The sequence below is a fragment of the Erythrolamprus reginae genome, chromosome 2, assembly GCF_031021105.1.
Source record: "Erythrolamprus reginae isolate rEryReg1 chromosome 2, rEryReg1.hap1, whole genome shotgun sequence".
NCBI lineage: Eukaryota > Metazoa > Chordata > Lepidosauria > Squamata > Dipsadidae > Erythrolamprus > Erythrolamprus reginae.
In genome coordinates, this window is record NC_091951.1 from 146,998,194 (window position 1) to 147,020,468 (window position 22,275).

Genomic DNA, 22,275 nt, shown 5'->3' on the forward strand with positions numbered 1-22,275 from the left:
GCGGCCTCCCGAATGCCAAACCTGGAAGTTCGGCAAATGTTCGGGTTCAGGAGGCCGCTGAGAAACCCCCCGGCTGTTTCAAAAGGTGACAGCCGGGCGGCGGCGGTTTTTTGCAGTTTAATTGATCTTACATTGTTTCCTATGGGAAACAATGTTTCGTCTTACGAACTTTTCGTCTTACGAACCTTCCCCGGGAACCAATTAGGTTTGTAAGACGAGGTATTACTGTACTTTCTTATTGCTCATAATAGTATACTTAAAGTAGACTGTGAGTTGTTTCTACGATTCTTTGCCCATGCACTGTTCCCTGTAAAGTGCTAGAAAGCAAACGTTTAAATACAAACAAACATTTATAATTAGCCAACATCATCTCCTTTTATTAAACTCAATGTGCTTAAGAGACAATCTAGGAGAAAGCTTATGTGGTTACTCGGAGTCGAAAATTACTTGATGGCAATCAATCAAAGCTTGAGCAAGTGAATAAACTGATTTTGTTTTTTAATGGTAATGCCTGCACAGAGATATTTGCCACTAATATATCATATTTCTTTCTTTCTTGCAACAGTTGGCAACCTATTATGAAGTTCATCAACGACCAATATGAAAAGTATCTCCAGGAAGAGCTAAATATTAATCGGAAGAAGCAGATCCCGGATAGCAGAGTTCACTGCTGTATATATTTCATCCCTGCCACTGGCCACTCGTAAGTATGCTCTTTCTGAACGATAGCCTCTGATTTTCGGTAGATGAGCTCAGTGGCACAGATTGCCACCTTTCCTTAGAACCAGACATCCAATAAAATATCTGCTTGCTCAGTCCCTGCCTTCAAATAAGCCTTGCATCATTACTAACCCTGTTTGCCTTCCCCCTTGCAAGTTACACAAACCCATCTTTTCAGTTGTAGCTGAACATAGGTGCTGATTCACAGCTTGTCTGGCAAGGAGACCTATCTTTCCTTGAGAAACCAGCATACTTCCACGTATTAGCTCTTCCCCTCTTATAGCCGCTGAAACATTAGACTGCCTGGGAGAGGCTTTCTAATTGCGCCCCACGGTTTCCCTCTCACCCTGCTGCTGGCGTGGTAAGCGGTGCCTAAAAGTCTGCCTAGTGTATTCCTCTTTTCCCAGAAACATGTGTTTCCAATATAAGGCTAGGGGTTTGAAGCTATGAGACACATCATTTCTGACTTTCATGTAGCTTGATATCCCTGCTGGAGGTTAGGCCTAGGTGTTCCTTGGGCCTCTGCCCCAGACAGTTCATTCTAGGGCTTTGCTTTCTTATCCCATGTCAAAAGAAAAAGACATATGGGTTGAGGGAGGGGGAGTTGGCAAGAATTAGTGAGTTGATGGGGAGGGACAAGTTGCAGTTTGCAGGCAGATTGTAACTTGTAAAGGATGTGGGGGGGGGAAACATGGAAGTTCCCAGTTTCTCTCTCTCTGACCCCCCTCCCAAAAAAACCCTCTCTTTCCCTTTTTCTGCTTCCTTTTAAACTTTTCTGTAATTGCTCCTGGTAGTTAATAGAATAGAATAGAATAGAATAGAATAGAATAGAATAGAATAGAATAGAATTTTATTGGCCAAGTGTGATTGGACACACAAGGAATTTGTCTTGGTGCATATGCTCTCAGCATACATAAAATAAAATATACATTTGTCAAGAATCATGTGGTACAACACTTAATGATTGTCATAGGGGTCAAATAAGCAATGAAGAAGCAATATTAATAAAAATCTTAGGATATAAGCAACAAGTTACAGTCATACAGTCAATATGGGAGGAAATGGGTGAAAGGAATGATGAGAAAAACTAGTAGAATAGAAGTGCAGATTTAGTAGAAAGTCTGACAGTGTTGAGGGAATTGTTTACTAGAGTGATGGCGTTCGGGGAAAAACTGTTCTTATGTCTAGTTGTCTTGGTGTGCAGTGCTCTGTAGATACACTGTGAGTCTTTCTGGTCTTTGATACTGTACTCAGGCTTTTTTGTATGGCTTTTGATAAAACTTTTAAGTTTAACGAAGCACCTTATATACCCGTGTATAAGCCCATCTACAGACAAACTGGTCCTATGTTAATCAAAACGCCACTGCAACCACATCCATCCACAAGTAAGCCAACCCTTGGAAAAAATTTTGTCTTTTAATTTTCACAGTCAGCTTATATGTGGGTGGCACATTTTTTTTCATGGTGTTTTGTTTTTTTAAATCTGCATGTGCAGAATATGTGAATATTTTTTAAAAGTATTCCTGAATATTCTTGTGGTTAAGCCTGTCCGTGGGTAAACCAAACCCAATTTTCTGGGTGTATTTTGGCACCTTGTATATTGTGAGCATATATAATATGTGACACGTGTGCACACACCCGTTTCCACTCTGAATCGATTTGGCACCGTCTTCCAGTCAGTGTAAGTTTCTGTTCTTGGGCACCAGGGAGGAGGAGACAGAGGGAAGCTGAGTCTGCTCTTTGTTCTACGTTCCTTTACTGCTTTACTTCCCCCCCCCCCTCCATCCAAGACCCTTTAAGGAAGTATCCTTCTTGCCTGGGCTCCAATGCATCAGTGTATAGATAGTCAGTGACTTGCAACATTCATTTTGGGACAGTTTGTAAGTTGGGACATAGAAACATAGAAGATTGACAGCAGAAAAAGACCTCATGGTCCATCTAGTCTTCCCTTATACTATTTCCTGTATGTTTATCCCAGGCATGTTTAAATTCAGTGACTGTGGATTTACCAACCACGTCTGCTGGAAGTTTGTTCCAAGCATCTACTACTCTTTCAGTAAAATAATATTTTTTCACGTTGCTTCTGATCTTTCCCCCAACTAACCTCAGATTGTGCCCCCTTGTTCTTGTGTTCACTTTCCTATTAAAAACACTTCCCTCCTGAATCTTATTTAACCCTTTAACATATTTAAATGTTTTGATCATGTCCCCCTTTTGCTTCTGTCCTCCAGACTATATAGATTGAGTTCATGAAGCCTTTCCTGATAGGTTTTATGCTTAAGACCTTCCACCATTTTTGTAGCCCGTCTTTGGACCCGTTCCATTTTCCTCAATATCTTTTTGTAGGTGAGGTCTCCAGAACTGAACACAGCATTCTAAATGTGGTCTCACCAGCGCTCTATACAGCGGGATCACAATCTCCCTCTTCCTGCTTGTTATACCTCTGGCTAGGCAGCCAAGCATTCTACTTGCTTTCCCGCTATCACAGATTTAGGAATATCGGCCCTTTGAGATTGGCCAGGCCAAGAAACATATGCAGGATTCCAGGAATGGTACTTCATTATTGCAGGGTATATTGAAAGCCTGTGCATAACCTTCACTGCCCCCTTTATAAAGAGAACAGAGTCAAGGTGGTGTTATTCTGAGGACTTTTTCAGTCTTTCTACTTTCCCAGGGCTGAGGAATCAATTGTCTCATTTTTTCTTGAGGTCAGAGCTCGAGTCGCCTTGAGAAGGGCGGCATAAATATCAAATAGATAGATACTGTAGATAGATAGATAGATAGATAGATAGATAGATAGATAGATAGATAGATAGATAGATAGATAGATAGATAGATAGATAGATACTATCCCTTGAGTGTATTCTTTAACATTAAAAAGCTGGGATTTAGTGGAAACTACTGCAAATTGACTCTTTCAATTTGCAGCAATTTTTACTAAATCCTAGTGGGGACTGTGCCCCAAAGTATACTCTCTAGATATACTAGAGAGAGCAGTATACGCTTGCTAAAGGCTGTATTTTTTTTAATTCTTCCCTTGATATACGTTAATTTATTTGGGATACTCTAGAGGCGGGTTTTAGCAGGTTCTGACCAGTTCTGGAGAACCAGTAATGGAAATTATGAGTAGTTTGGAGAACCAATAAAAACCACCCTCTGACTGGCCCCACCCCCATCTATTCTCTGCCTCCTGAGTCCCAGCTGATCAGGAGGAAATGGGGATTTTATAGTATCCTTCCCCTGCCATGCCCACCAAGGCAAGCCACACCCACTATTCTTCCTGTACTCAGTAACCAAACATCAGTATACAGTATATTCGTACAATATATAATTGCTAAGAAGGCTCCTCACAGTATACTCTGACTTCCACTTCATCATTCTGTTTCACAAAGGTTTATGGCATTCATTTCTTTGAGATACCACTAGCCCCACATCTAAAATATTCTTTTTGGAATTTTTAAAAAAAATTCAGCTCTGTCCTAAATGACTCCATTGCTTTAATTTTTTTAGTCATCCAGACTTTTTTTCTTAGCCCTTCTTTTTATTTTTATTTTTTAAAATCTATATTAATCTCTCTCTCTCTCTCTCTCTCTCTCTCTCTCTCTCTCTCTCTCTCTCTCTCTCTCTCATGTGTTAGTTAGTTAGTTAGTTAGTTAGTTAGTTAGTTAGTTAGTTAGTTAGTTAGTTAGTTAATTAGATTTATATGCTGCCCTACTCCCTAAGGACTCTGACGGCTTACAACAATGTGTGTGTGTGTGTGTGTGTGTGTTTGGTTTTTGATTTTAAAAAGATAAGCAAAAACAACCATTTTAAATTATTCATGTAAACTGTGTGAATCCATCTGCCCTATTTGCTTCGTCCTTTTATTGTATGTACAATGAATGTATAAATTTCTAGGGTGAACATAATAATGTCATATTCAAACTGGGTTGGTCACAGGGACACAGAGGTTTACTCTTCCAAGCTGTGCTGGAACCCCCGATATATAATTAATTAATTAATAAATAAACAAACAAACAAACCCATCTTCTGGAAACTTCTCTGTGTGTGTGTGTTTACATAGAGTGTGTTACACTCTGCTAGAGAGAAAATGTCTGAAAATGGGCTCCAGCACGAGTCTCAAAGCTTGGAAGACTAAACCTCTGGTTCCGGTTATCGACCTAGATTGGATCCTGCAAAGTTATCCTGGAACATGTATACAGTGGTACCTCATCATACAAACTTAATTGGTTCCAGGAGGAGGTTCGTAAGGTGAAAAGTTCGTAAGATGAAACAATGTTTCCCATAGGAATCAATGTAAAAGCAAATAATGCGTGCAAATCCTTCAGGAAAATCCCAAACTTTAGAAGGGAGGCGAACAGAGAGCAGGGAGGAGCAGCTAAAGGGGGCGGGTGGAAGAAGCAAGGCTAGGCTAAAGGGTGAGTGGGAAGGAAGAAAGGCAAGGGGGGTGCCCCTCCCTTTTCTTTCTTCAAAAGACACCATTTCAGTGCTTTTGCAAGCATGCAAAATCTTTACTCCTCCAAGTTGCCCCTCCCTTTTCTTTCTTCAAAAAAGGGGAAAAAAGAAACCCCTTCATCCCAGCAGCAGCTGCTTGGGTTCGTAAGGTGAAAATAGTTTGGAAGAAGAGGCAAAAAAATCTTAAACACCGGGTTCGTATCTTGAAAAGTTCGTTAGAAGAGGCGTTCGTAAGATGAGGTACCACTGTATTTGCCTTCATTCATGAATGTAACACGTTAACATGGGAAGAAATGAAGGCTGCAATTGTTAGGCAGGACTCCAGCATGTTCTTAAAGAGCCAATGATCAGCTTAACCAAGAGTGTTTTGTGACAGAAGAGAATGCGTCTTAATATATATATTTTCTAGATATCACGGTGATTAATGCTGAAATCAATTAGGATACCCACAGCTTTCTTTATAGATCACAGCAGTTGGGCTGGAAGCTCTATCCTAGGTAGCAGAATGCAAAATAGGAGTTTCACTAACATTTTTGTTATTTATTTTACTGGGGAGATTTACAACCCACCTTCCAGAACATGGTTCTCGGGAGAGAAAGAAATTGTTATAATATGAAATATCTGGAAACCACTTGGCAGAAGAGCTTCCATTCAGTTAATTAAAGTCAAATACAGCTAACTTGGAACCTTAAGCCTCTCAAAGCTTTAAAAAGCATTCTTTGTGAGAGGTAACTGATTTCCACGACAAATTGGCTCCATCCTTCTCCATCTCTGATATGATGGACTTGTCAGAACATTTAATTTTTTAGATTTTTAAATCTTTCCTATTATTTTTATAAATTTCTCCAGGCAGTAAACATATTCCTCATCTTTTCTCCACCACAACAACCCTATGGGTGTGTTGAGCTAAGAATGATTGGCCCAAAGTGCCCAGCTGGCTTTCATATCTAAAGAGAGATTAGAACTCATAGTCTCCAGGTTTCAAGCCTGGCACCTTGATCAATACCACCATCTGCTTCACAATATTCTCTTTATGAAATGTATCATAATAGCAATAGCACTTAGACTTATATAAAGCTTCACAATGCTTTACAGCCTTCTCTAAGGCAGAATCGAACGGCTAGCAGTCAGCAGAATTAGCCCGCAATACTGCATTTTAACCACTTCGCCACCACAACTCTGATCTAGGCTTATTGAACGCAGCAACCTTTTCTCCCTTGACCAAGATTACCTGATCACTTGCAGAAGCCTTGAAGACTAAGAAAAGAAACAAATAAACTCCAACCTGAATAAGAAATAAAATGTAGGAATGGGGAAGGAGCTAAGTAAAATGTGTATGTTCTGTTTTGTGAGGGAAGAAGAAAAATTGGCACTTAGATCTGCCATCCAACAGAAGGCAAGCCCATTTTTCTTACCGGAAGCTAAGCTCCCTTTTCTCTAGGCCTAGATTTATTTATTATATCAATACATAATGAGGGTTTTAGTGGGTATATATCTATATACACATGGTAAAATACATGATGAAGGTTATAGAGGAGATACTCATAGTAAAATATATCTAAGAAATAATAGAAAAGAAGGTATAGTAATAGAACATATCAATGAAAGAATAGAAGAAGAGATATAGGAATAGAAGAAAGGTATAGGAGATATAGGAGAGAAATAGGACAGGGGATGGAAGGCACTCTAGTGCACTTGTAATCGCCCCTTACTGACCTCTTAGGAATCTGGATAGGTCAACCGTAGATAATCTAAGGGTAAAGTGTTGGGGGTTTGGGGATGACACTATGGAGTCAGGTAATGAGTTCCATGCTTCAACAACTCAGTTACTGAAGTCATATATTTTACAGTCAAGTTTGGAGCGGTTAATCTTAAGTTTAAATCTGTTGTGTGCTCTTGTGTTGTTGTGGTTGAAGCTGAAGTAGTCGCCGACAGGCAGGACATTGCAGCATACTTAGTTCTTGTTTAAGGTGTCTTAGTTCTAAACTTTCTAGGCCCAGGATTGAAAGTCTAGTCTCATAGGGTATTCTATTTCAAGTGGATTACTATAAACTAAGAATAGGCTTGGGTTTGTCAGTTTTCCATTTTTTATTCAACCATATCTGTTATATCCAATTCAATATACATTTGCAAATATTAAAAAGCATTTTTAAGAATTCCTTTTTAAAATGCAATTGTAGTCATTTCTGTATCTGATTTTTGAGCAGGGAACCACATTATAAAAGTCACAACACAGACCAAAGAAGAACTGTCTGTATTCTATTTTTGCTAGTAATGTATACAGTATAATGTAAGATTTATATGCATTTTTGTCTCTGCACGCATGCATAGACATATTCACATAATGCAAATATGTCCTGAATTACAAGGGGACACAGGAAGCTAAAATTGTATTTGTTTGCAAATTTGGTTGCATTTGTGTGGTGTGTTTTTTTTTAACTCTAAAGCATTGAGGGAAGCATCCAAGGTTTAGAAACATAGAAACATAGAAGTCTGACGGCAGAAAAAGACCTCATGGTCCATCTAGTCTGCCCTTATACTATTTTCTGTATTTTATCTTAGGATGGATATATGTTTATCCCAGGCATGTTTAAATTCAGTTACAAATTTCATTTGTAAAATTGCTGCAGTGAGTTAGGCTGAGAGAGTTAGCTGAATATTGCTCTGGCTTGTGATGTAGGCAACTTTAAAATGGGATTGAAGACATTTACCAAATAATTGCTGCCAGAATATTTTTTTAAAAAGTCAAGATAATATTATTTCAGTGTTCTAGGCAGCCTGCCCCTGAGTGTCACTTCTTGATGAGCATGAACTGCTGCTCTCACAGACTGCATCTTTTCCTTAGGCATCTCCATGACTTTGTGAGACCTTGGTCTGACTATATATTGAATGGATGGATCAGAAATAAGAATCACGTTCAAATCTGCTTGTTGACTTTTCATTCACACGTCCTTTTGAAGTATCCTATGGGGGAAGGAAGCCATTTCTTTCTGACATTTCTGAAGCCAGAAGGTTTCCACTTTCCTGGTTCTCATTTAAGAAATTTCTTCTCTATCTGGTTTTCAGCCTCCGGCCGCTTGACATTGAATTCATGAGACGCTTGAGCAAAGTCGTTAACATTGTGCCTGTCATCGCCAAAGCAGACACATTAACCCTGGAGGAGAGGGACGCCTTCAAGCAAAGGGTAAGCAAGGCCCTTCCTGAATTTTTTTCTGAGTCTCTTCCTTTTTTTCCTTCCACACTATCCTGGGGGTCCAGCCCGGTCCTTGGGCCACAGTTTGGAGCAATCTTGTCTAATAAGAGGAAAGGCCTTCGTCAATTTCCAAGCACTATATTGCGTTTCTCTTCTCTTGTTCATTCTTCAGGATGGGAAAATAGACTCAATGGCCCCTTCCAATTTGCAAATCTTGCTGCACGTGCATTTTTAAAACAGATTCGTTATTGCCTGTTCTGTCGGGCTCTCTGGTAGAATCCTCCCAAAAATTCACAGGTACAAATTTCAGACATATGCACGTTTGAAAATTCAAAACAATGTTCTTTATAATGAAAATTCACTTAAACCAAGCCCTCTTTTGGTATAGCAGAGAGCACTCGTCTCCAAATAAACTGGTAATTTGTACAAATCCCTTATCAGTTCTGTGACACTTAGCTTGCAGCTGTGAGGCAATTCACAGTCCTTCTTCTTTCACAAAGTGAAGCACACTTTGCCCTGGTTTAGTTTCAAAGCGGGGAAAAATCAGCACACAAAAGGTCAAAGTCAGTAAAGCAGTCACGAAACACAACGATCAGATAATCCTCCACAATGGCCAAACCCACAGGCTGCTATTTATAGCAGCCTCACTAATTACCACAGCCCCACCCAACCATTTTCTTTGATAATAATCTCTCAGTTGTTGTTGCCTATGTATCGCTCTCCGCATGCGTGGCTGTATCATTAACTCTTGTTCTGAATCCAAGGAGGAGCTAGATAATTGATCTCTTTCTGAGCTGTCTGCCCCACTCTCCTCCTCCCTGTCACTCATGTCTTCTTGGTCAGAGGAGCCTTCATCAGCAGATTCCACCAGGGGGGGGGGAAACAGGCCTGCAGCATGTGGATGTCTCCCCCACATCCACAGTCCTTGGGGCAGGAGCTGGGCCAGAGCTAACCACAACATTGCCATTGTTCTGAAAGGACAAACCTGCTACATGTGACTCAAGAATAGTCAGTAGCAATTCTCATTGCTTAATTGTACCACCCACAAGCCCAGCCCTGTTTGAAGGGGCATATCTCTGCTCTCAATCTGTGAAGTTAACCATCCTGACTGTTATTATTTGCTTTCTTCTAACTCTTATCATTAATGGTTATATTGTTCGGTGCTGTTAAAGGGCTTGTGATTTGCTTAACTGTTGCACTAACTTTATAAACATGGGGAAAAAAGATGGCCACTGGTTCTACCACATATGCCCCAAAATAATTTGGCTGGTGGTCTTCAGTATTTTGCCCATTGACTTGACAGCCTAAAGAAAGCTACTCCCATTTTGGACCAGTCTACAAATGAATTACAGCTTGTGTGTAATTGGAAGGAGAAAGTTGACTATTGGGGCCAATTTCCCAACAGTGACGTATTTGAGCGGATGGCTTAAGAACCCTAATGTGCTATCACCTCAGTGCACAAGGACTGTCGGGAGCTGTTTTAAACAATCCAAGAGGCGTACTGAGAGTTGTATCAATATTGTGTGTTTCTTTCCAGTGTTTAGTTAATTGATTCACAGATGATCATGCTTGACTGACTGATTGGTGTCTTTTCTCCAGTTTGTATCTCTTTCTTGGATGGCAGTGTATTCAATTTCCCAGGCTATTTAAACATTGTTTAAATTTCACACCTCCCTAACTTCAGCAAAATTGTCTTAGTCCGTACTTTGCAGGTTCAATGTGGGCGACAAGAATGAGACCAAATATGAAGGCCAGTGCCATTCCTTTTTGTGTAGCTCAGTCAATAAGAATCTTTTACTGGTGTAGTTGTCTTATTATGTTCGATGTTTTTTCTTCCTTTTAGATTACAGCAGATCTCCTTGCTAATGGCATAGATGTATATCCCCAGAAACAGTTTGATGAGGATTCTGAAGACCGATTAATAAATGAAAAATTTAGAGTAAGTGTGTAGATCTCTCTTAATACACATTTCATTTTGATCAGAGATTTACAGCTTCCCAGAATTCTTCTCCACGATATTTAATTATTTCTGCCTGTTAGATTTCTGAATCACTGTTAAATATCTGCAAGTTGGTCTACTTCCTTTTGTTTGATATAAAACTGATATTGGTTTAAGGGATCTTTGGATTAGGGGTGCATTGAAACACACTAAAGTGAACATTAGGGAAGATGTTAGAAGACATGTTCACAATTTTTGTTGAGAAGGATGTCAGCTCTCCAGGGCAGATCAGACTAGCAAATCAATGTCATGTAGATGAGTACTACTTGTATGGTAAAGCTATAATGTATTTCCCCCTCTCCCCCCCTTTCCTTTCTTTTATTTTGGGTGAACTAGGGAGGGGGTTTTCTAAGATGTTTACTCACATAACATTCTTGACTTGACTTGGTAGAGATTCTTCCTCTTGAACTTCATGGCCATTTCCTCTGCCCTCTACATTGGAGGCCATCTAAGTTTTCTTTCAGACATATTTTATTGGTTTATTTCAGGGGTTAAATGTTCCTGGTTCACTCATGCCTGTGGGTCGTAGAAGAGCCATTCACGAATGGAGCGTGAGACTCCGCCCACCTGCCAGACTCTGCCATTTGGATTCTTTTATCCTCTGTGCATCCACAGAATGCTTTGCGCATATGCAGAGGGCAAAACAACCCAAATGGCGGCATCTGAGCAGGTGGGTGGAGCCTCACACTCCCTTCACAACTGGCTCTCCTACAGTCCAGAGGCACAGGCGAACCAGGAGTATTTCACCCCTGGTTTATTTATTTAACTGACTCTCAGATCAGCTGATTCGGAGTGTTATACAACTTCCCAATATATAATTGGGAATAAACTATACAAATAAATACCAAAATAAAAACAACACGTAATTTTAAATTAGATGGTGAGCTATTGCAGGTGAAAAAAGACTCTCAATAATTTATCCACAGTGCCTGGTTCTGATTAGCAGTCTTGCTATCATATTGTTGATTCTTAAAAAATAAGAGGTTTATCTCTGAATTTACCATTCCTCATCAGTGCTTCACAAAAAAGCTTAGTTTCTTGCAGTGATGGCCTCCTACGGTCAGGAACGCAGTACCGGTAGCAAAATTTGAAGCTCCACCCAAGAGCACCCAATTTGCACTGAAAGTGTGGTAGTAAAAAATTTGGTAGCACATCACTGGTTTCTTGAAATAAAACCACCTTATATTTAATTTGACACTGAACTTTTGTTAATCCCTGGATGTAGGACAACTCTTTTAGAAAGACTGGACCAAACCTAAGAAGTCTCAAAAATAAAGTGGGAAGACATAAAGATATTTGCTTTAATTGTTTTAATATGTGCATTGTTTAATGCAATAAAAAGTTGGCAAATTTTTTTCACTCTTCATTTTGACCCTAACATTTCACCGTAGGAAATGATTCCATTTGCTGTAGTGGGCAGCGACCAAGAATACCAGATTAATGGGAGACGAATTCTGGGAAGGAAAACAAAATGGGGCACAATCGAAGGTAAGAATTCCTGTTTTTTGTTTTCTTGCCATTATTGTGACTTTCGATTTGCTAAAGTAACATCTTAAATATGCAAAGATGGCAATGTGTGCATCTCTTTTTGCAAGACTATATGCTCTGCTGCCCTCTGCTGGGCAGAATAAGAGTCATGTTTTTTGTGTTAGGTCGGCCGTTGATCGCTTGAAAAGGGATTAAGAATTGTCAGAGTAGGAGAAAACAACTTTGATTTGTTGCTTGATCAGAAAGCTCCACTGCCTCACGTTTAATTCTATATCTCCACCCAAATTCTCAGCTTTTAGAAGAAATGCAAGTCACAAAGGAGAGATTTCCAGAATCCCAGCCTGGCCCAAAAGTATTGAAGGAAAATGGCTTCATGTCAATGTTGAAATGAAACAGCATCTTGAGACTCCCTGAAAGCACGAGAGGGTTTCTTGTGATTGATCACTGAGCAGTAGCAGCGTCTTTGGAGATTAGAGGAAAGATAGTTGTGGGTTGTAGCTTGGATCAACATACGTTAGCTGAAAGTGGCAAGCATTCTGGGTGTATGTAAACAATTATATTCATTCTGTTGGCTAGATCTTAGCAATTTAAATCCAAGTTATAATATATATTTTTTGCATTCGGGGAGAACGCAATTATGCTGTGAAAGACTCCATAAACTCTGCTTTAAAGAGTGAGCAGAATAATAATAATAATAATAATAATAATAATAATAATAATAATAATAATAATAATAAATTAATAATAATAATAATAATTTATTGGATTTGTATGCCACATAATTATTAAAAGAACAGTGGTTGCAGTGGTTTCCCAGATCATTTGGGTGATACCCTTTCTTCCAATCATTTCTTTCTCCTTTCTCCTTTTTCCTTCATTACATTTTATGTGAAGACTCAGCCATATGATCTTAAGCACGTGCAATAGATTCAACAACCCCAGATTCATTCTTCATCACCCCTTCTTCCCTTTACTCTGTTTCCCTTCTGCTGAGTTTTAAATTGCTAACTTTTCATGGCAAAGACCTTTCCTTCTATACAGGGAAGTGCCATGCAGACTATTAGTCATGCATAAGTAGGATTTAATTCATGCCCTGTAGAGATTTTAATATATATTAAAAAAATGGCCACTGTGGAACCAAGTGAGGTGAAGTAGATGTTTCAAAGTAGCATCCCTTACATCTCTCATTATTGACAGTAATAAGAAAGAGAGGAACAGAGAAGGGCGGCATACAAATCTAATAAGTAAACAAACAAACAAATAAACATTATGTATCCCATTTTCTGTAGCAGCTAATACAAACAAAGATGGAATCTCCCCTCACTCAGAATCAAGCAAAGGAGACAAAGACCATTTTAGCCTATAGGATGTTTGTAGTATGTGTTTTATTACTTTCTTAAACTGGATAGTGATTCTATTATGGCATTATGTAAAGTAGAAAGATATATAGGTAGTGAACAGTTACTCATAATTAAGCATTTGGAGTTCCAGTGGACTTATCTGGATCCCATACGGTCACGTGACTATAGCCCAGGTGCACCAGCTGCATCCTGTGGTCATGTGATTGCATTTTTTGATCGTTTTGCCCAAAATCAGGATTTATTTGCATTTTTCAGCAAAACTGCGCCTATAACAAACCATTGATTTACTTAACAACCAGTGCAATATACAGTACAGTATATGTATACGTAAAAATCAGGTCAGTAACATGAGTGACACAGTTTATGAACATCACACGTTACAGCCAAAATGGACAGGCTCCCTTTCGGTTGTAACTTGAGGAATAGCTGTGTTTTAATTCTCCTCGAATCTTTGAGATTGTAATAATTTCCTCCTTGAAACAGTTTTGAAAGGAAAGGATTGCAGAAACATTTTTGCTAAACATATCTAAGCTTGCTTAGCTGATCAAGAATGGTAGAAGCTTTTCAAGCAATTGCTGTAAATACTTTTGGCATTTCTGTGTCAGCATATATTGCTTCTACTACAAGGTTTGGATGTTTATTTTTAAAATCCTGCAAAGGACTCCCAAGTGTTAAAACTTGAATTGCAAAAAAAAAAGTCCTACGTCAGAGGACTGGAATGGATAAGTAACCTGGCACTGAAATAAATCACTTTTTTAATTGAAAGGGGTGGGGAGGAAAGTTATTTTAAGCCTTCTGCTTCCACCCTGTGGCCAGTTCCTGTGTCTTATGAAATCAGTGAGGATGTTAGAAGGCCAAGGTTTGTGATAAATGATTTTGGAAACACATCATCCAGTGGAATAGCGCAAAGTACCGCCAATCATAAAACAATAACAATTGGACCACTGTGAAAGAAATCCTTCCAGTTCTTCTAATCTATTAGAATTAGGGAACTGCACTATGCTTTGTGCCGCACATACTTTATGAACTGAATTGCATTTAGAACCCTATCTTTGCTCTGGAATTTAGCAGGTAAGAGTTTATGCTAATTGTTTGTCCCTTCTTCTGCATTGACAGTTGAGAATACAACACACTGCGAGTTCGCTTACTTGAGAGATCTCCTGATCAGGTTGGTGCCAATTTAATAAAAGGTCATTTGGATGCAACAAAGCAATTTACCTTCCAGACTGGGACTGTGGGGAAGTTTGCACCATTCCATAGATACTTCAGAGACCCCGCAGTCTGGTTTTGTTCCTACAAAAGTTGGAGAAGATGCATGTAACTCAGTGGGATTTGGTTTCAATGTGTTGCCATCCATGTCTTACAGCCTGCTATCCAGTGCTTAAATCATGACTTAAAATATGGTGTGTGATCAAATCAAAATTTGCAAAAGTATCAAACCCCATTTGTCAATTTATTGCCAATGTTAAGATATGCAAAAATTTAACACATCTAATTTTCATATCTCCTGAAAATGGCAAAATTCAGATGTGGGTATGGTAAAACCTTTTTTTAAAAAAACAAAAACTATTGTATTCTAGATCTTTTAACATTCCTGTATAATATTGGTTTTATCTCCAACTTTCAGATCTGAAGACCTCTCTCTTATTTTAAAAATATTATCTTCTCTTTTTTTCTAGGACACACATGCAGAACATCAAAGACATTACTAGCAGCATCCATTTTGAAGCCTACAGAGTTAAGCGTTTAAATGAAAGCCAGAACGCACTCTCCAATGGCGTGGTTGATAAGGAAGAACTGGTGGCCAATGAAATGTAATGCTCTGTAGTTGCCCCTCCCCCTTCCCCTTTTCCACCCTACTTTCTTTTAAAAACACAATCCTATAAATACTTTGCTGGTGCCATTGTCCTTTCCTCCTCTTTGCCAGTGGTATCCAGGCTGCTGATGTTAATTGACCAAATAACAGTGCTTTCCATAACAAACATCGTATCTTGCTCTTTCCCAGTCTCTGTGATGTGAAACATCTCTCCTGTCCTTCCTTTTAGGATATAGTAATGAATTGTGTTAGGGACAGCAACTTCAGGATGAACTTAACAGATGGGGCTTTTCTTGAGTTTTGATAGAATGGTGACCACTTTAGCATAGGTTTTTGACCAGGACTGGTCCTTTTTCCTTCCTTGAGGCTAAGGAAGAGATTCTCAAACCAATATAGTAATTTGAGTTTCCTGAAACTCAGATGAACAATGATTGAAATTTTCTTTTTCTGTTAATCAGGAGGTCTTTTTCATAGATTCCTGTGCCATTGTTTAAGTCAAGTATCATTGGCCCAATTATTTGAAATGATTGCTAGTATTGTGCCAATCTAGTAAATATGAAGCACAGCAATGTTAATAAGAAAAGAGGGTGTCTTACTGTCTCCACGCAGCTTCTGTTCCCAATTAAGCAGTGGTATATGGGAACAATGTTGAAAGGGCAAAATCAGATGTGGACAGGGCAGCTTTCTTTAGCAAATATATTGGATGAATGTGCTACAAGATCATCTTCTTCACTATGAGTAGAAGATAATTAAAGAAAAGTCTATTTCTTTTTCTTTTTCTGCTTCAGTGCCTCGGATCCATGCAAATCTTTGCAAGCCACTTGGTTTATCTAGTGCCAAAGTTTATTGTTTTCTAAACCTTAGAAAGAACAGACAGTTGTTTCTGTTTTATTTCCAGTGTGGGTAGATATGGTTTTTGTTGTTGTTTTGTTTTGTTTTGTTTTGTTTTGTTGCTTTATGTACCTAACTCCATCCATTTCAGATGAAATTTGTTATGACTAGGTACATTTTCAAAGACATGGATAGAAAAAATATATGATGGTTGCATGGCACAATTCTACACAGCACTATATATTTCTTACTCCAGCATGCCTGACTTCTTCCCCCTTTCCCTTAAAATGACAACAATAGTAGAGGAAGCTAGTAGACTTAATAAAAACTGATGTTCTACTATGGTATAATATGGGAACTCTATTTTAAGAGTAAGCCACCCTTTGGTAACATAGATCAACCTAACTTTTAAAAAGCGATTTTTTTTCATCCTCCTTATTCCCATCTCTGCCTTCATTTGGCCTGAAACCCCCAAACCTCACTTTCTAGAAGTGAAGCGGTTCATCATACATTTGATTTAGACTTCTGTTCAAGCACCGTTGGTGTAAGCTTTCCAATGGTGGAAGTTCATATGCTTTGAAGAACCCCAATAATTAAGGTTGAGCTTAGCTCTTTTTATCTCTCTTGAAAATTCCGAAGACATTCTTGAGATCTGGATAGGTTAAGCTATCTCAGTGTTCAGTTTTTGAGCGTAACCTCTTCACTTAACACTTAAAGCATCCTAGCTATGCATCCAAAATCATATCATATCCGTATTTGTTCATCTCAGAAAGGCCACACACTGCATTTTTTTCCTGGCTTGGCACCATCCAGATTTGTTGGGTTTCAGGCTCCCTAACTCCAAAGTTTAACCATTGAATATCCCAACTCATTGCACAGTGAAGACTTTGCCAAGGTGGGCAAAAGGCAGTGTAAAAAATCTCCCAAATACTATATGCTGAAACTTATTGAGAAGGTTCATTTAATATAGAATTCCTTTACATTCTCCAACCAGTCCTTATGCAGTGAGGGACGCCTATATTCCTAATGGGGGGAAATGTTTTCCTTTGAGGAAGCTGACAGAAAATTTCTCCATAACAATGAATGTAGGGTGAGAACTGAATGCTAGTGTGATCCAGGCTTTAGCCAATATTTATGATTAAACAAGAAACCCAAATGTTATAGCATTATAGTGTTTGGACAGAGACTCAAACGAAGCAGCTCTGAAGGACCACATGCTGTTAAGACTCCTAATTGCTCCTTTTTGAAACCAGAAAGCAATATTGCCCCCTTGTGGAACACTCTGAAAAGAACAGCCTAGGTATTGATTCTCGACTTCCTTCAACATTAAATGTTCTGATTTCCTCTTGCTCATTTGGGCACCTGTGTGGCCATTCTTAACAGGCAGGAATGCCTCATGATAAGACATCAAATACCAGCTGTAAGATGCCAGTGGATGAGCACATCTTTGTGCAAGTCTTATAAAGTTGTCTTCCACCCAGACCTCTTGTGAGCCATTAATGCATCCTTCCTGCCCAGGGCAGAAGTTTATTCCCCACTGAATGCAAACTGTCAGGAGATGTGAATCTTGTCTGTCTGTCATTTCTGCCCATGGTGAATATGTATGTCTTCAAGTACTCTTTGCTCTGTGGCTGCTACACATTTGGTATTGCAAGTCAATCTAAACTACCCTTTTTAAAGTTTAAGTTGCCCCTCCCAAGCAAAAAAGAGAAGAAAAATGGAAAAAACTTTACTGAGCTGTGTTAAGCTGAGGAAAAAAATATTTTTTTTACTTGCTGACTTGCTATATTTTAGCAAAATAAAAATTGTGCATTATCTAAAATATATATATAAATATCTATATTTCAAGTGTTTATGAAACGGATAACTAAGAAACAGAAACAGTGTCCATAACCCATTCCCATGCATTTCAGTAAAACAAAAATTAAAAAGTAGTTGTATCAACATACCATGTTTGCCAGTATTTTTCAGCCAGCAAAAGCAGGACTAAAGCAGCTTTCTCCTTTTATATTGTATGTTTGGAGGAGTGTTTACTGAGTAAAACCAAAAAAGTTCACCCAAATAATTAAAAATGGCCTTTTTGAGAACAGTATGCATTATGATAAATTTAGTCCTGTTTTGTATAATAATAGTGTTTAATATGTATTTCCAAAAATAAATGTTTCAAATGGAAATAATCAGATGAGGCTTTTTGGGGTGATGGGGAAATTGGGCTCAAATATGTAAATATTTGACACTTCTACATACATTAGTTCAGGATGTACAGCTATGGTATGATATAATAACAGAGTTGGAAGAGATCTTGGAGGTCTTTTAATCCAACTCTCTGCGCAAAAAGACTCAAGACCATTCCAGACAAGTGACTGTCCAGAAAAAAAGAGAAAAAGAATCATTCTTTAAAGGAGGACAGTTACGAAATTACGTCTTAATATGTTTGTGAGTGACATAGGGGAAGGTCTGGTAGGGAAGCTTTGCCTATTTGCCGATGACTCTAAAGTGTGCAATAGGGTTGATATTCCTGGAGGGGTCTGTAATATGGTAAATGATTTAGCTTTACTAGATAAATGGTCAAAGCAATGGAAACTGCAGTTTAATGTTTCCAAATGTAAAATAATGCACTTGGGGAAAAGGAATCCTCAATCTGAGTATTGCATTGCCAGTTCTGTGTTAGCAAAAACTTCAGAAGAGAAGGATTTAGGGGTAGTGATTTCTGACAGTCTCAAAATGGGTGAGCAGTGTGGTCGGGTGGTAGGGAAAGCAAGTAGGATGCTTGGCTGCATAGCTAGAGGTATAACAAGCAGGAAGAGGGAGATTGTGATCCCCTTATATAGAGCGCTGGTGAGACCACATTTGGAGTACTGTGTTCAGTTCTGGAGACCTCACCTACAAAAAGATATTGACAAAATTGAACGGATCCAAAGACGGGCTACAAGAATGGTGGAAGGTCTTAAGTATAAAACGTATCAGGAAAAACTTAATGAACTCAATCTGTATAGTCTGGAAGACAGAAGGAAAAGGGGGAACATGATCGAAACATTTAAATATGTTAAAGGGTTAAATAGGGTTCAGGAGGGAAGTGTTTTTAATAGGAAAGTGAACACAAGAACAAGGGGACACAATCTGAAGTTAGTTGGGGGAAAGATCGAAGGCAACATGAGAAAATATTATTTTACTGAAAGAGTAGTAGATCCTTGGAACAAACTTCCAGCAGACGTGGTTGGTAAATCCACAGTAACCGAATTTAAACATGCCTGGGATAAACATATATCCATTGTAAGATAAAGTACAGGAAATAGTATAAGGGCAGACTAGATGGACCATGAGGTCTTTTTCTGCCGTCAGTCTTCTATGTTACTATGTTTCTAAGAGAAAGCTGGAAATGCTTTATATTTTACACATGGGTACAGAGCATATATTCGAATAACGTGTCCTATCTCTCAGGAAGATCAGCAGAAGATTCTTCTCACTGCTCAGATATATATCATCCAACTGTTGTTTATTCACTTTATGTGGTATCCGATTCCAGTTTAAAGATATCTTTATTTAAGAGCAAAGTGCTCTTGAACAATAATTAAGCTTGAATTTGAATTCCATATCCTGTGATTCCACAGGTGGCTGACAGACTACAGCTAATCCAAGGTTACAAATCAGATGGGTTAATAGACCCAACTCAACAAAATTCAAAAGAGAGCCAGATGATGAAGCTACCAAACAGAGCTTTAGCTATCACAATATGTCCCACTCTATGTACAGGTATCATCCTTTACGGGAAAAGTTGTCCAGAATTGTCTACCATATAATGCTGTAGAATTTATTTTGCTGACTTGAGGTGAACCTTTCAATATAACTCCAAGAATAATCATCAACGAGTGTGTTTATCCCTTCATGATTAATACAGGCAGCAAAAGATCCTGTGGTACATTTAAAATCTTGACAGTTTTATTGTGGCAAGCTTTTTCCTGAGTTAGCACCAACTATGTCAGCGAAGTAGACTAGTCTATGAAAGTTTATGCCGCGCAGTCAAGTCTTTTATGAAGCCACTTGATTGCTTTTCCAAGAACAAAGTAACTATAACATTGCTTTTCAGTCAATGGCATCAAATCCTGCTGAAATAACCTTACTAAGATCAATATTGAATTTTAAGTCTTTAATACTTTAGCTAATCCATTTTGACAGCTAGGTTTGTAGGTAATTTTAGTTGACAGGGTGTCCAGCAAACCTGGAAAACAGGAAAATCAGAATTATTAGGAAAATCGGTGGTTTGGGAAATATGAGGGAATTATCAGGGAATTTGTGAATAAATCAGGGAATAAATTGGGAAAAACTATTAAAATGTCTAAAAGTCAAGGAAAAATCATGTAAAAAAAAAACCACTGATTGCGCTGCCTGACAGAGTCAAGCAAAAATGAGCATAACTGTGGCAACAACTTGCTTCCTCAGCTACTGGTATATCTCCATGGCTTAGCTGTTTGGTATGACACCATCTACGACCGCACCTTAACTAGATTGCAAGTGAAAGGGGAAATGTCAGGGAAATATCAGGGAATTTTAAAATGCTTTCCCCCTGGACACCCTGAGTGGACTACTGAGCTGTCAGCTGGTCGGGAGGTTGGGAGGGAGGTGCAAAAGGAGATGGAAAATCCATGATGGGATTCCGGGGGCGGAGCTTTGATGACACGGAGACTTCTTCCTGGCACATGGCTTTATTTTGGCTGGCCAGGAAGAAGTATCTGTGATGTCAAAGCTCCATCCCTGGAGCTGCTGCAGCGCCCTTTTCCATAAAAATAAAAATAAATAAAAAATCCCACAATGGGATTCCAGGGGCGGAGCTTTGACATCACGAAGACTTCTTCCTGGCCGGCTGAAATGGGGAGTTGAGGAAATAAAGCCACATGCCAGGAAGGAGTCTCCATGACGTCAAAGCCCCGCCCCCGGAATCCCATCGTGGGATTCCCCACCTCCTTTTGCTTGCAAAAAGGCGGGTAAATTTTTATTTTTACGGAAAAGGACGCCGCAGCGGCGCTGCAAGCAAAAAGAGGTGGGGAATCCCACAATGGGATTCCAGGGGCAGGGCTTTGAAGTCATGGAGAAGGGTTCGGGTTCAGATTCGGTGAACTTGCCCGAACTCCGAGGCCAAGTTTGAATGAGTTCGCCGAACCCGAACTTCGTTGGGTTTGCCCAACACTACTTATCATCCAAGAGGCTTCTTCAGTTCTGCCTAAATGGTGGATGATGGAAGGATTTATATTCCTTGCAGTCATCTGGTCATTAGCACACTTTCTGAGATTCAAGGCTGCATGAGGCCACTATGAACACAAGAACAAGGGGACACAATCTGAAGTTAGTTGGGGAAAAGATCAAAGGCAACATGAGAAAATATTATTTTACTGAAAGAGTAGTAGATCCTTGGAACAAACTTCCAGCAGACGTGGTTGGTAAATCCACAGTAACTGAATTTAAACATGCCTGGGATAAACATATATCCATTGTAAGATAAAATACAGGAAATAGTATAAGGGCAGACTAGATGGACCATGAGGTCTTTTTCTGCCGTCAGTCTTCTATGTTTCTATGTTAGTTGAACTTTTCCTCATTAGTTTCCAAAAGTTGATGAAATGAGAGACTAGGAAAGAAAGGATGGATAAATATTCAATTTTTTCTCAAAGAGCTTAAAAGTGGTGAATTTTTATTCCTATCACAAATACTCTGGCTGGGGCTGAGAGTGGCTGGTCCAAAATAGCCCAATGAACTTCGTGGATGATTTGAGACTAGAAAACAATGTCTCCTACCACACCATCACTTATACCAAAGGTCTTCAAACTTGACTTGTGGACTTCAACTCCCAGAATTCTCCGGCCAGTACAGCTGGGTTTTGGTTATCCTCCCTGGTTTTTGTAAGATCTGGCTTTTAAGACTCTTTAGGGCATTTTAATCTCAAAATCATGAAGGAAGGTGGCTTTATAAATTGAATAAACAAACCAGGGTAAACCATCCAAGCAGCAGAAAGCCAACAGAAATGTCACAGAACATTACATTCTTTACAGGAAAACTCTTAAACGTGTGTAAAGATTGTATTTGTATTGCACTTGAGCAAATGCTGGGAACAGCGCACGCAAGACAATCCCTAAGTGAAATTCAGGATGAGAATCCAGTAATTTGCAGAAGTGCATTTTTGTCCCCTGGGACAATATTGTTCAAATCATTTCTTGCCCCTCCCCCCCTTTTTCCTTTTATAACTGCAATTTCACAAAATGAAATGTGTTTTTAGTGCCATGAGATTTGGCTGGAATATTTAAGCATATGTTTAAGGAAAGTAGCTTTGAGGAGGGTGGGGGAGCCCCTATATGCTGATTGCTGCCTATAATGAATGGGAGAAAGTAAGAAGTGAATGTAAATAAAGAAGGTTGATGGG

At 39.0% G+C, this 22,275-nt stretch overlaps 1 protein-coding gene across 4 annotated transcripts in view; it reads left to right on the top strand.

Annotated features, from left to right (window-relative positions):
* The window catches only part of SEPTIN9 (septin 9), a 306,593-nt gene extending 288,556 nt beyond the window's left edge, over positions 1-18,037 (top strand). For all 4 annotated transcript variants that reach the window (XM_070739823.1, XM_070739825.1, XM_070739824.1 and 1 more), the window contains 6 exons: positions 566-703; positions 8,242-8,359; positions 10,212-10,307; positions 11,759-11,855; positions 14,333-14,384; positions 14,896-18,037. In XM_070739823.1, coding sequence (XP_070595924.1) covers positions 566-703; positions 8,242-8,359; positions 10,212-10,307; positions 11,759-11,855; positions 14,333-14,384; positions 14,896-15,034 — 640 coding nt within the window. In that variant the 3' untranslated portion in view covers positions 15,035-18,037. The remainder of the gene's footprint in view (positions 1-565; positions 704-8,241; positions 8,360-10,211; positions 10,308-11,758; positions 11,856-14,332; positions 14,385-14,895) is intronic.
* Positions 18,038-22,275: the final 4,238 nt, after the last annotated feature.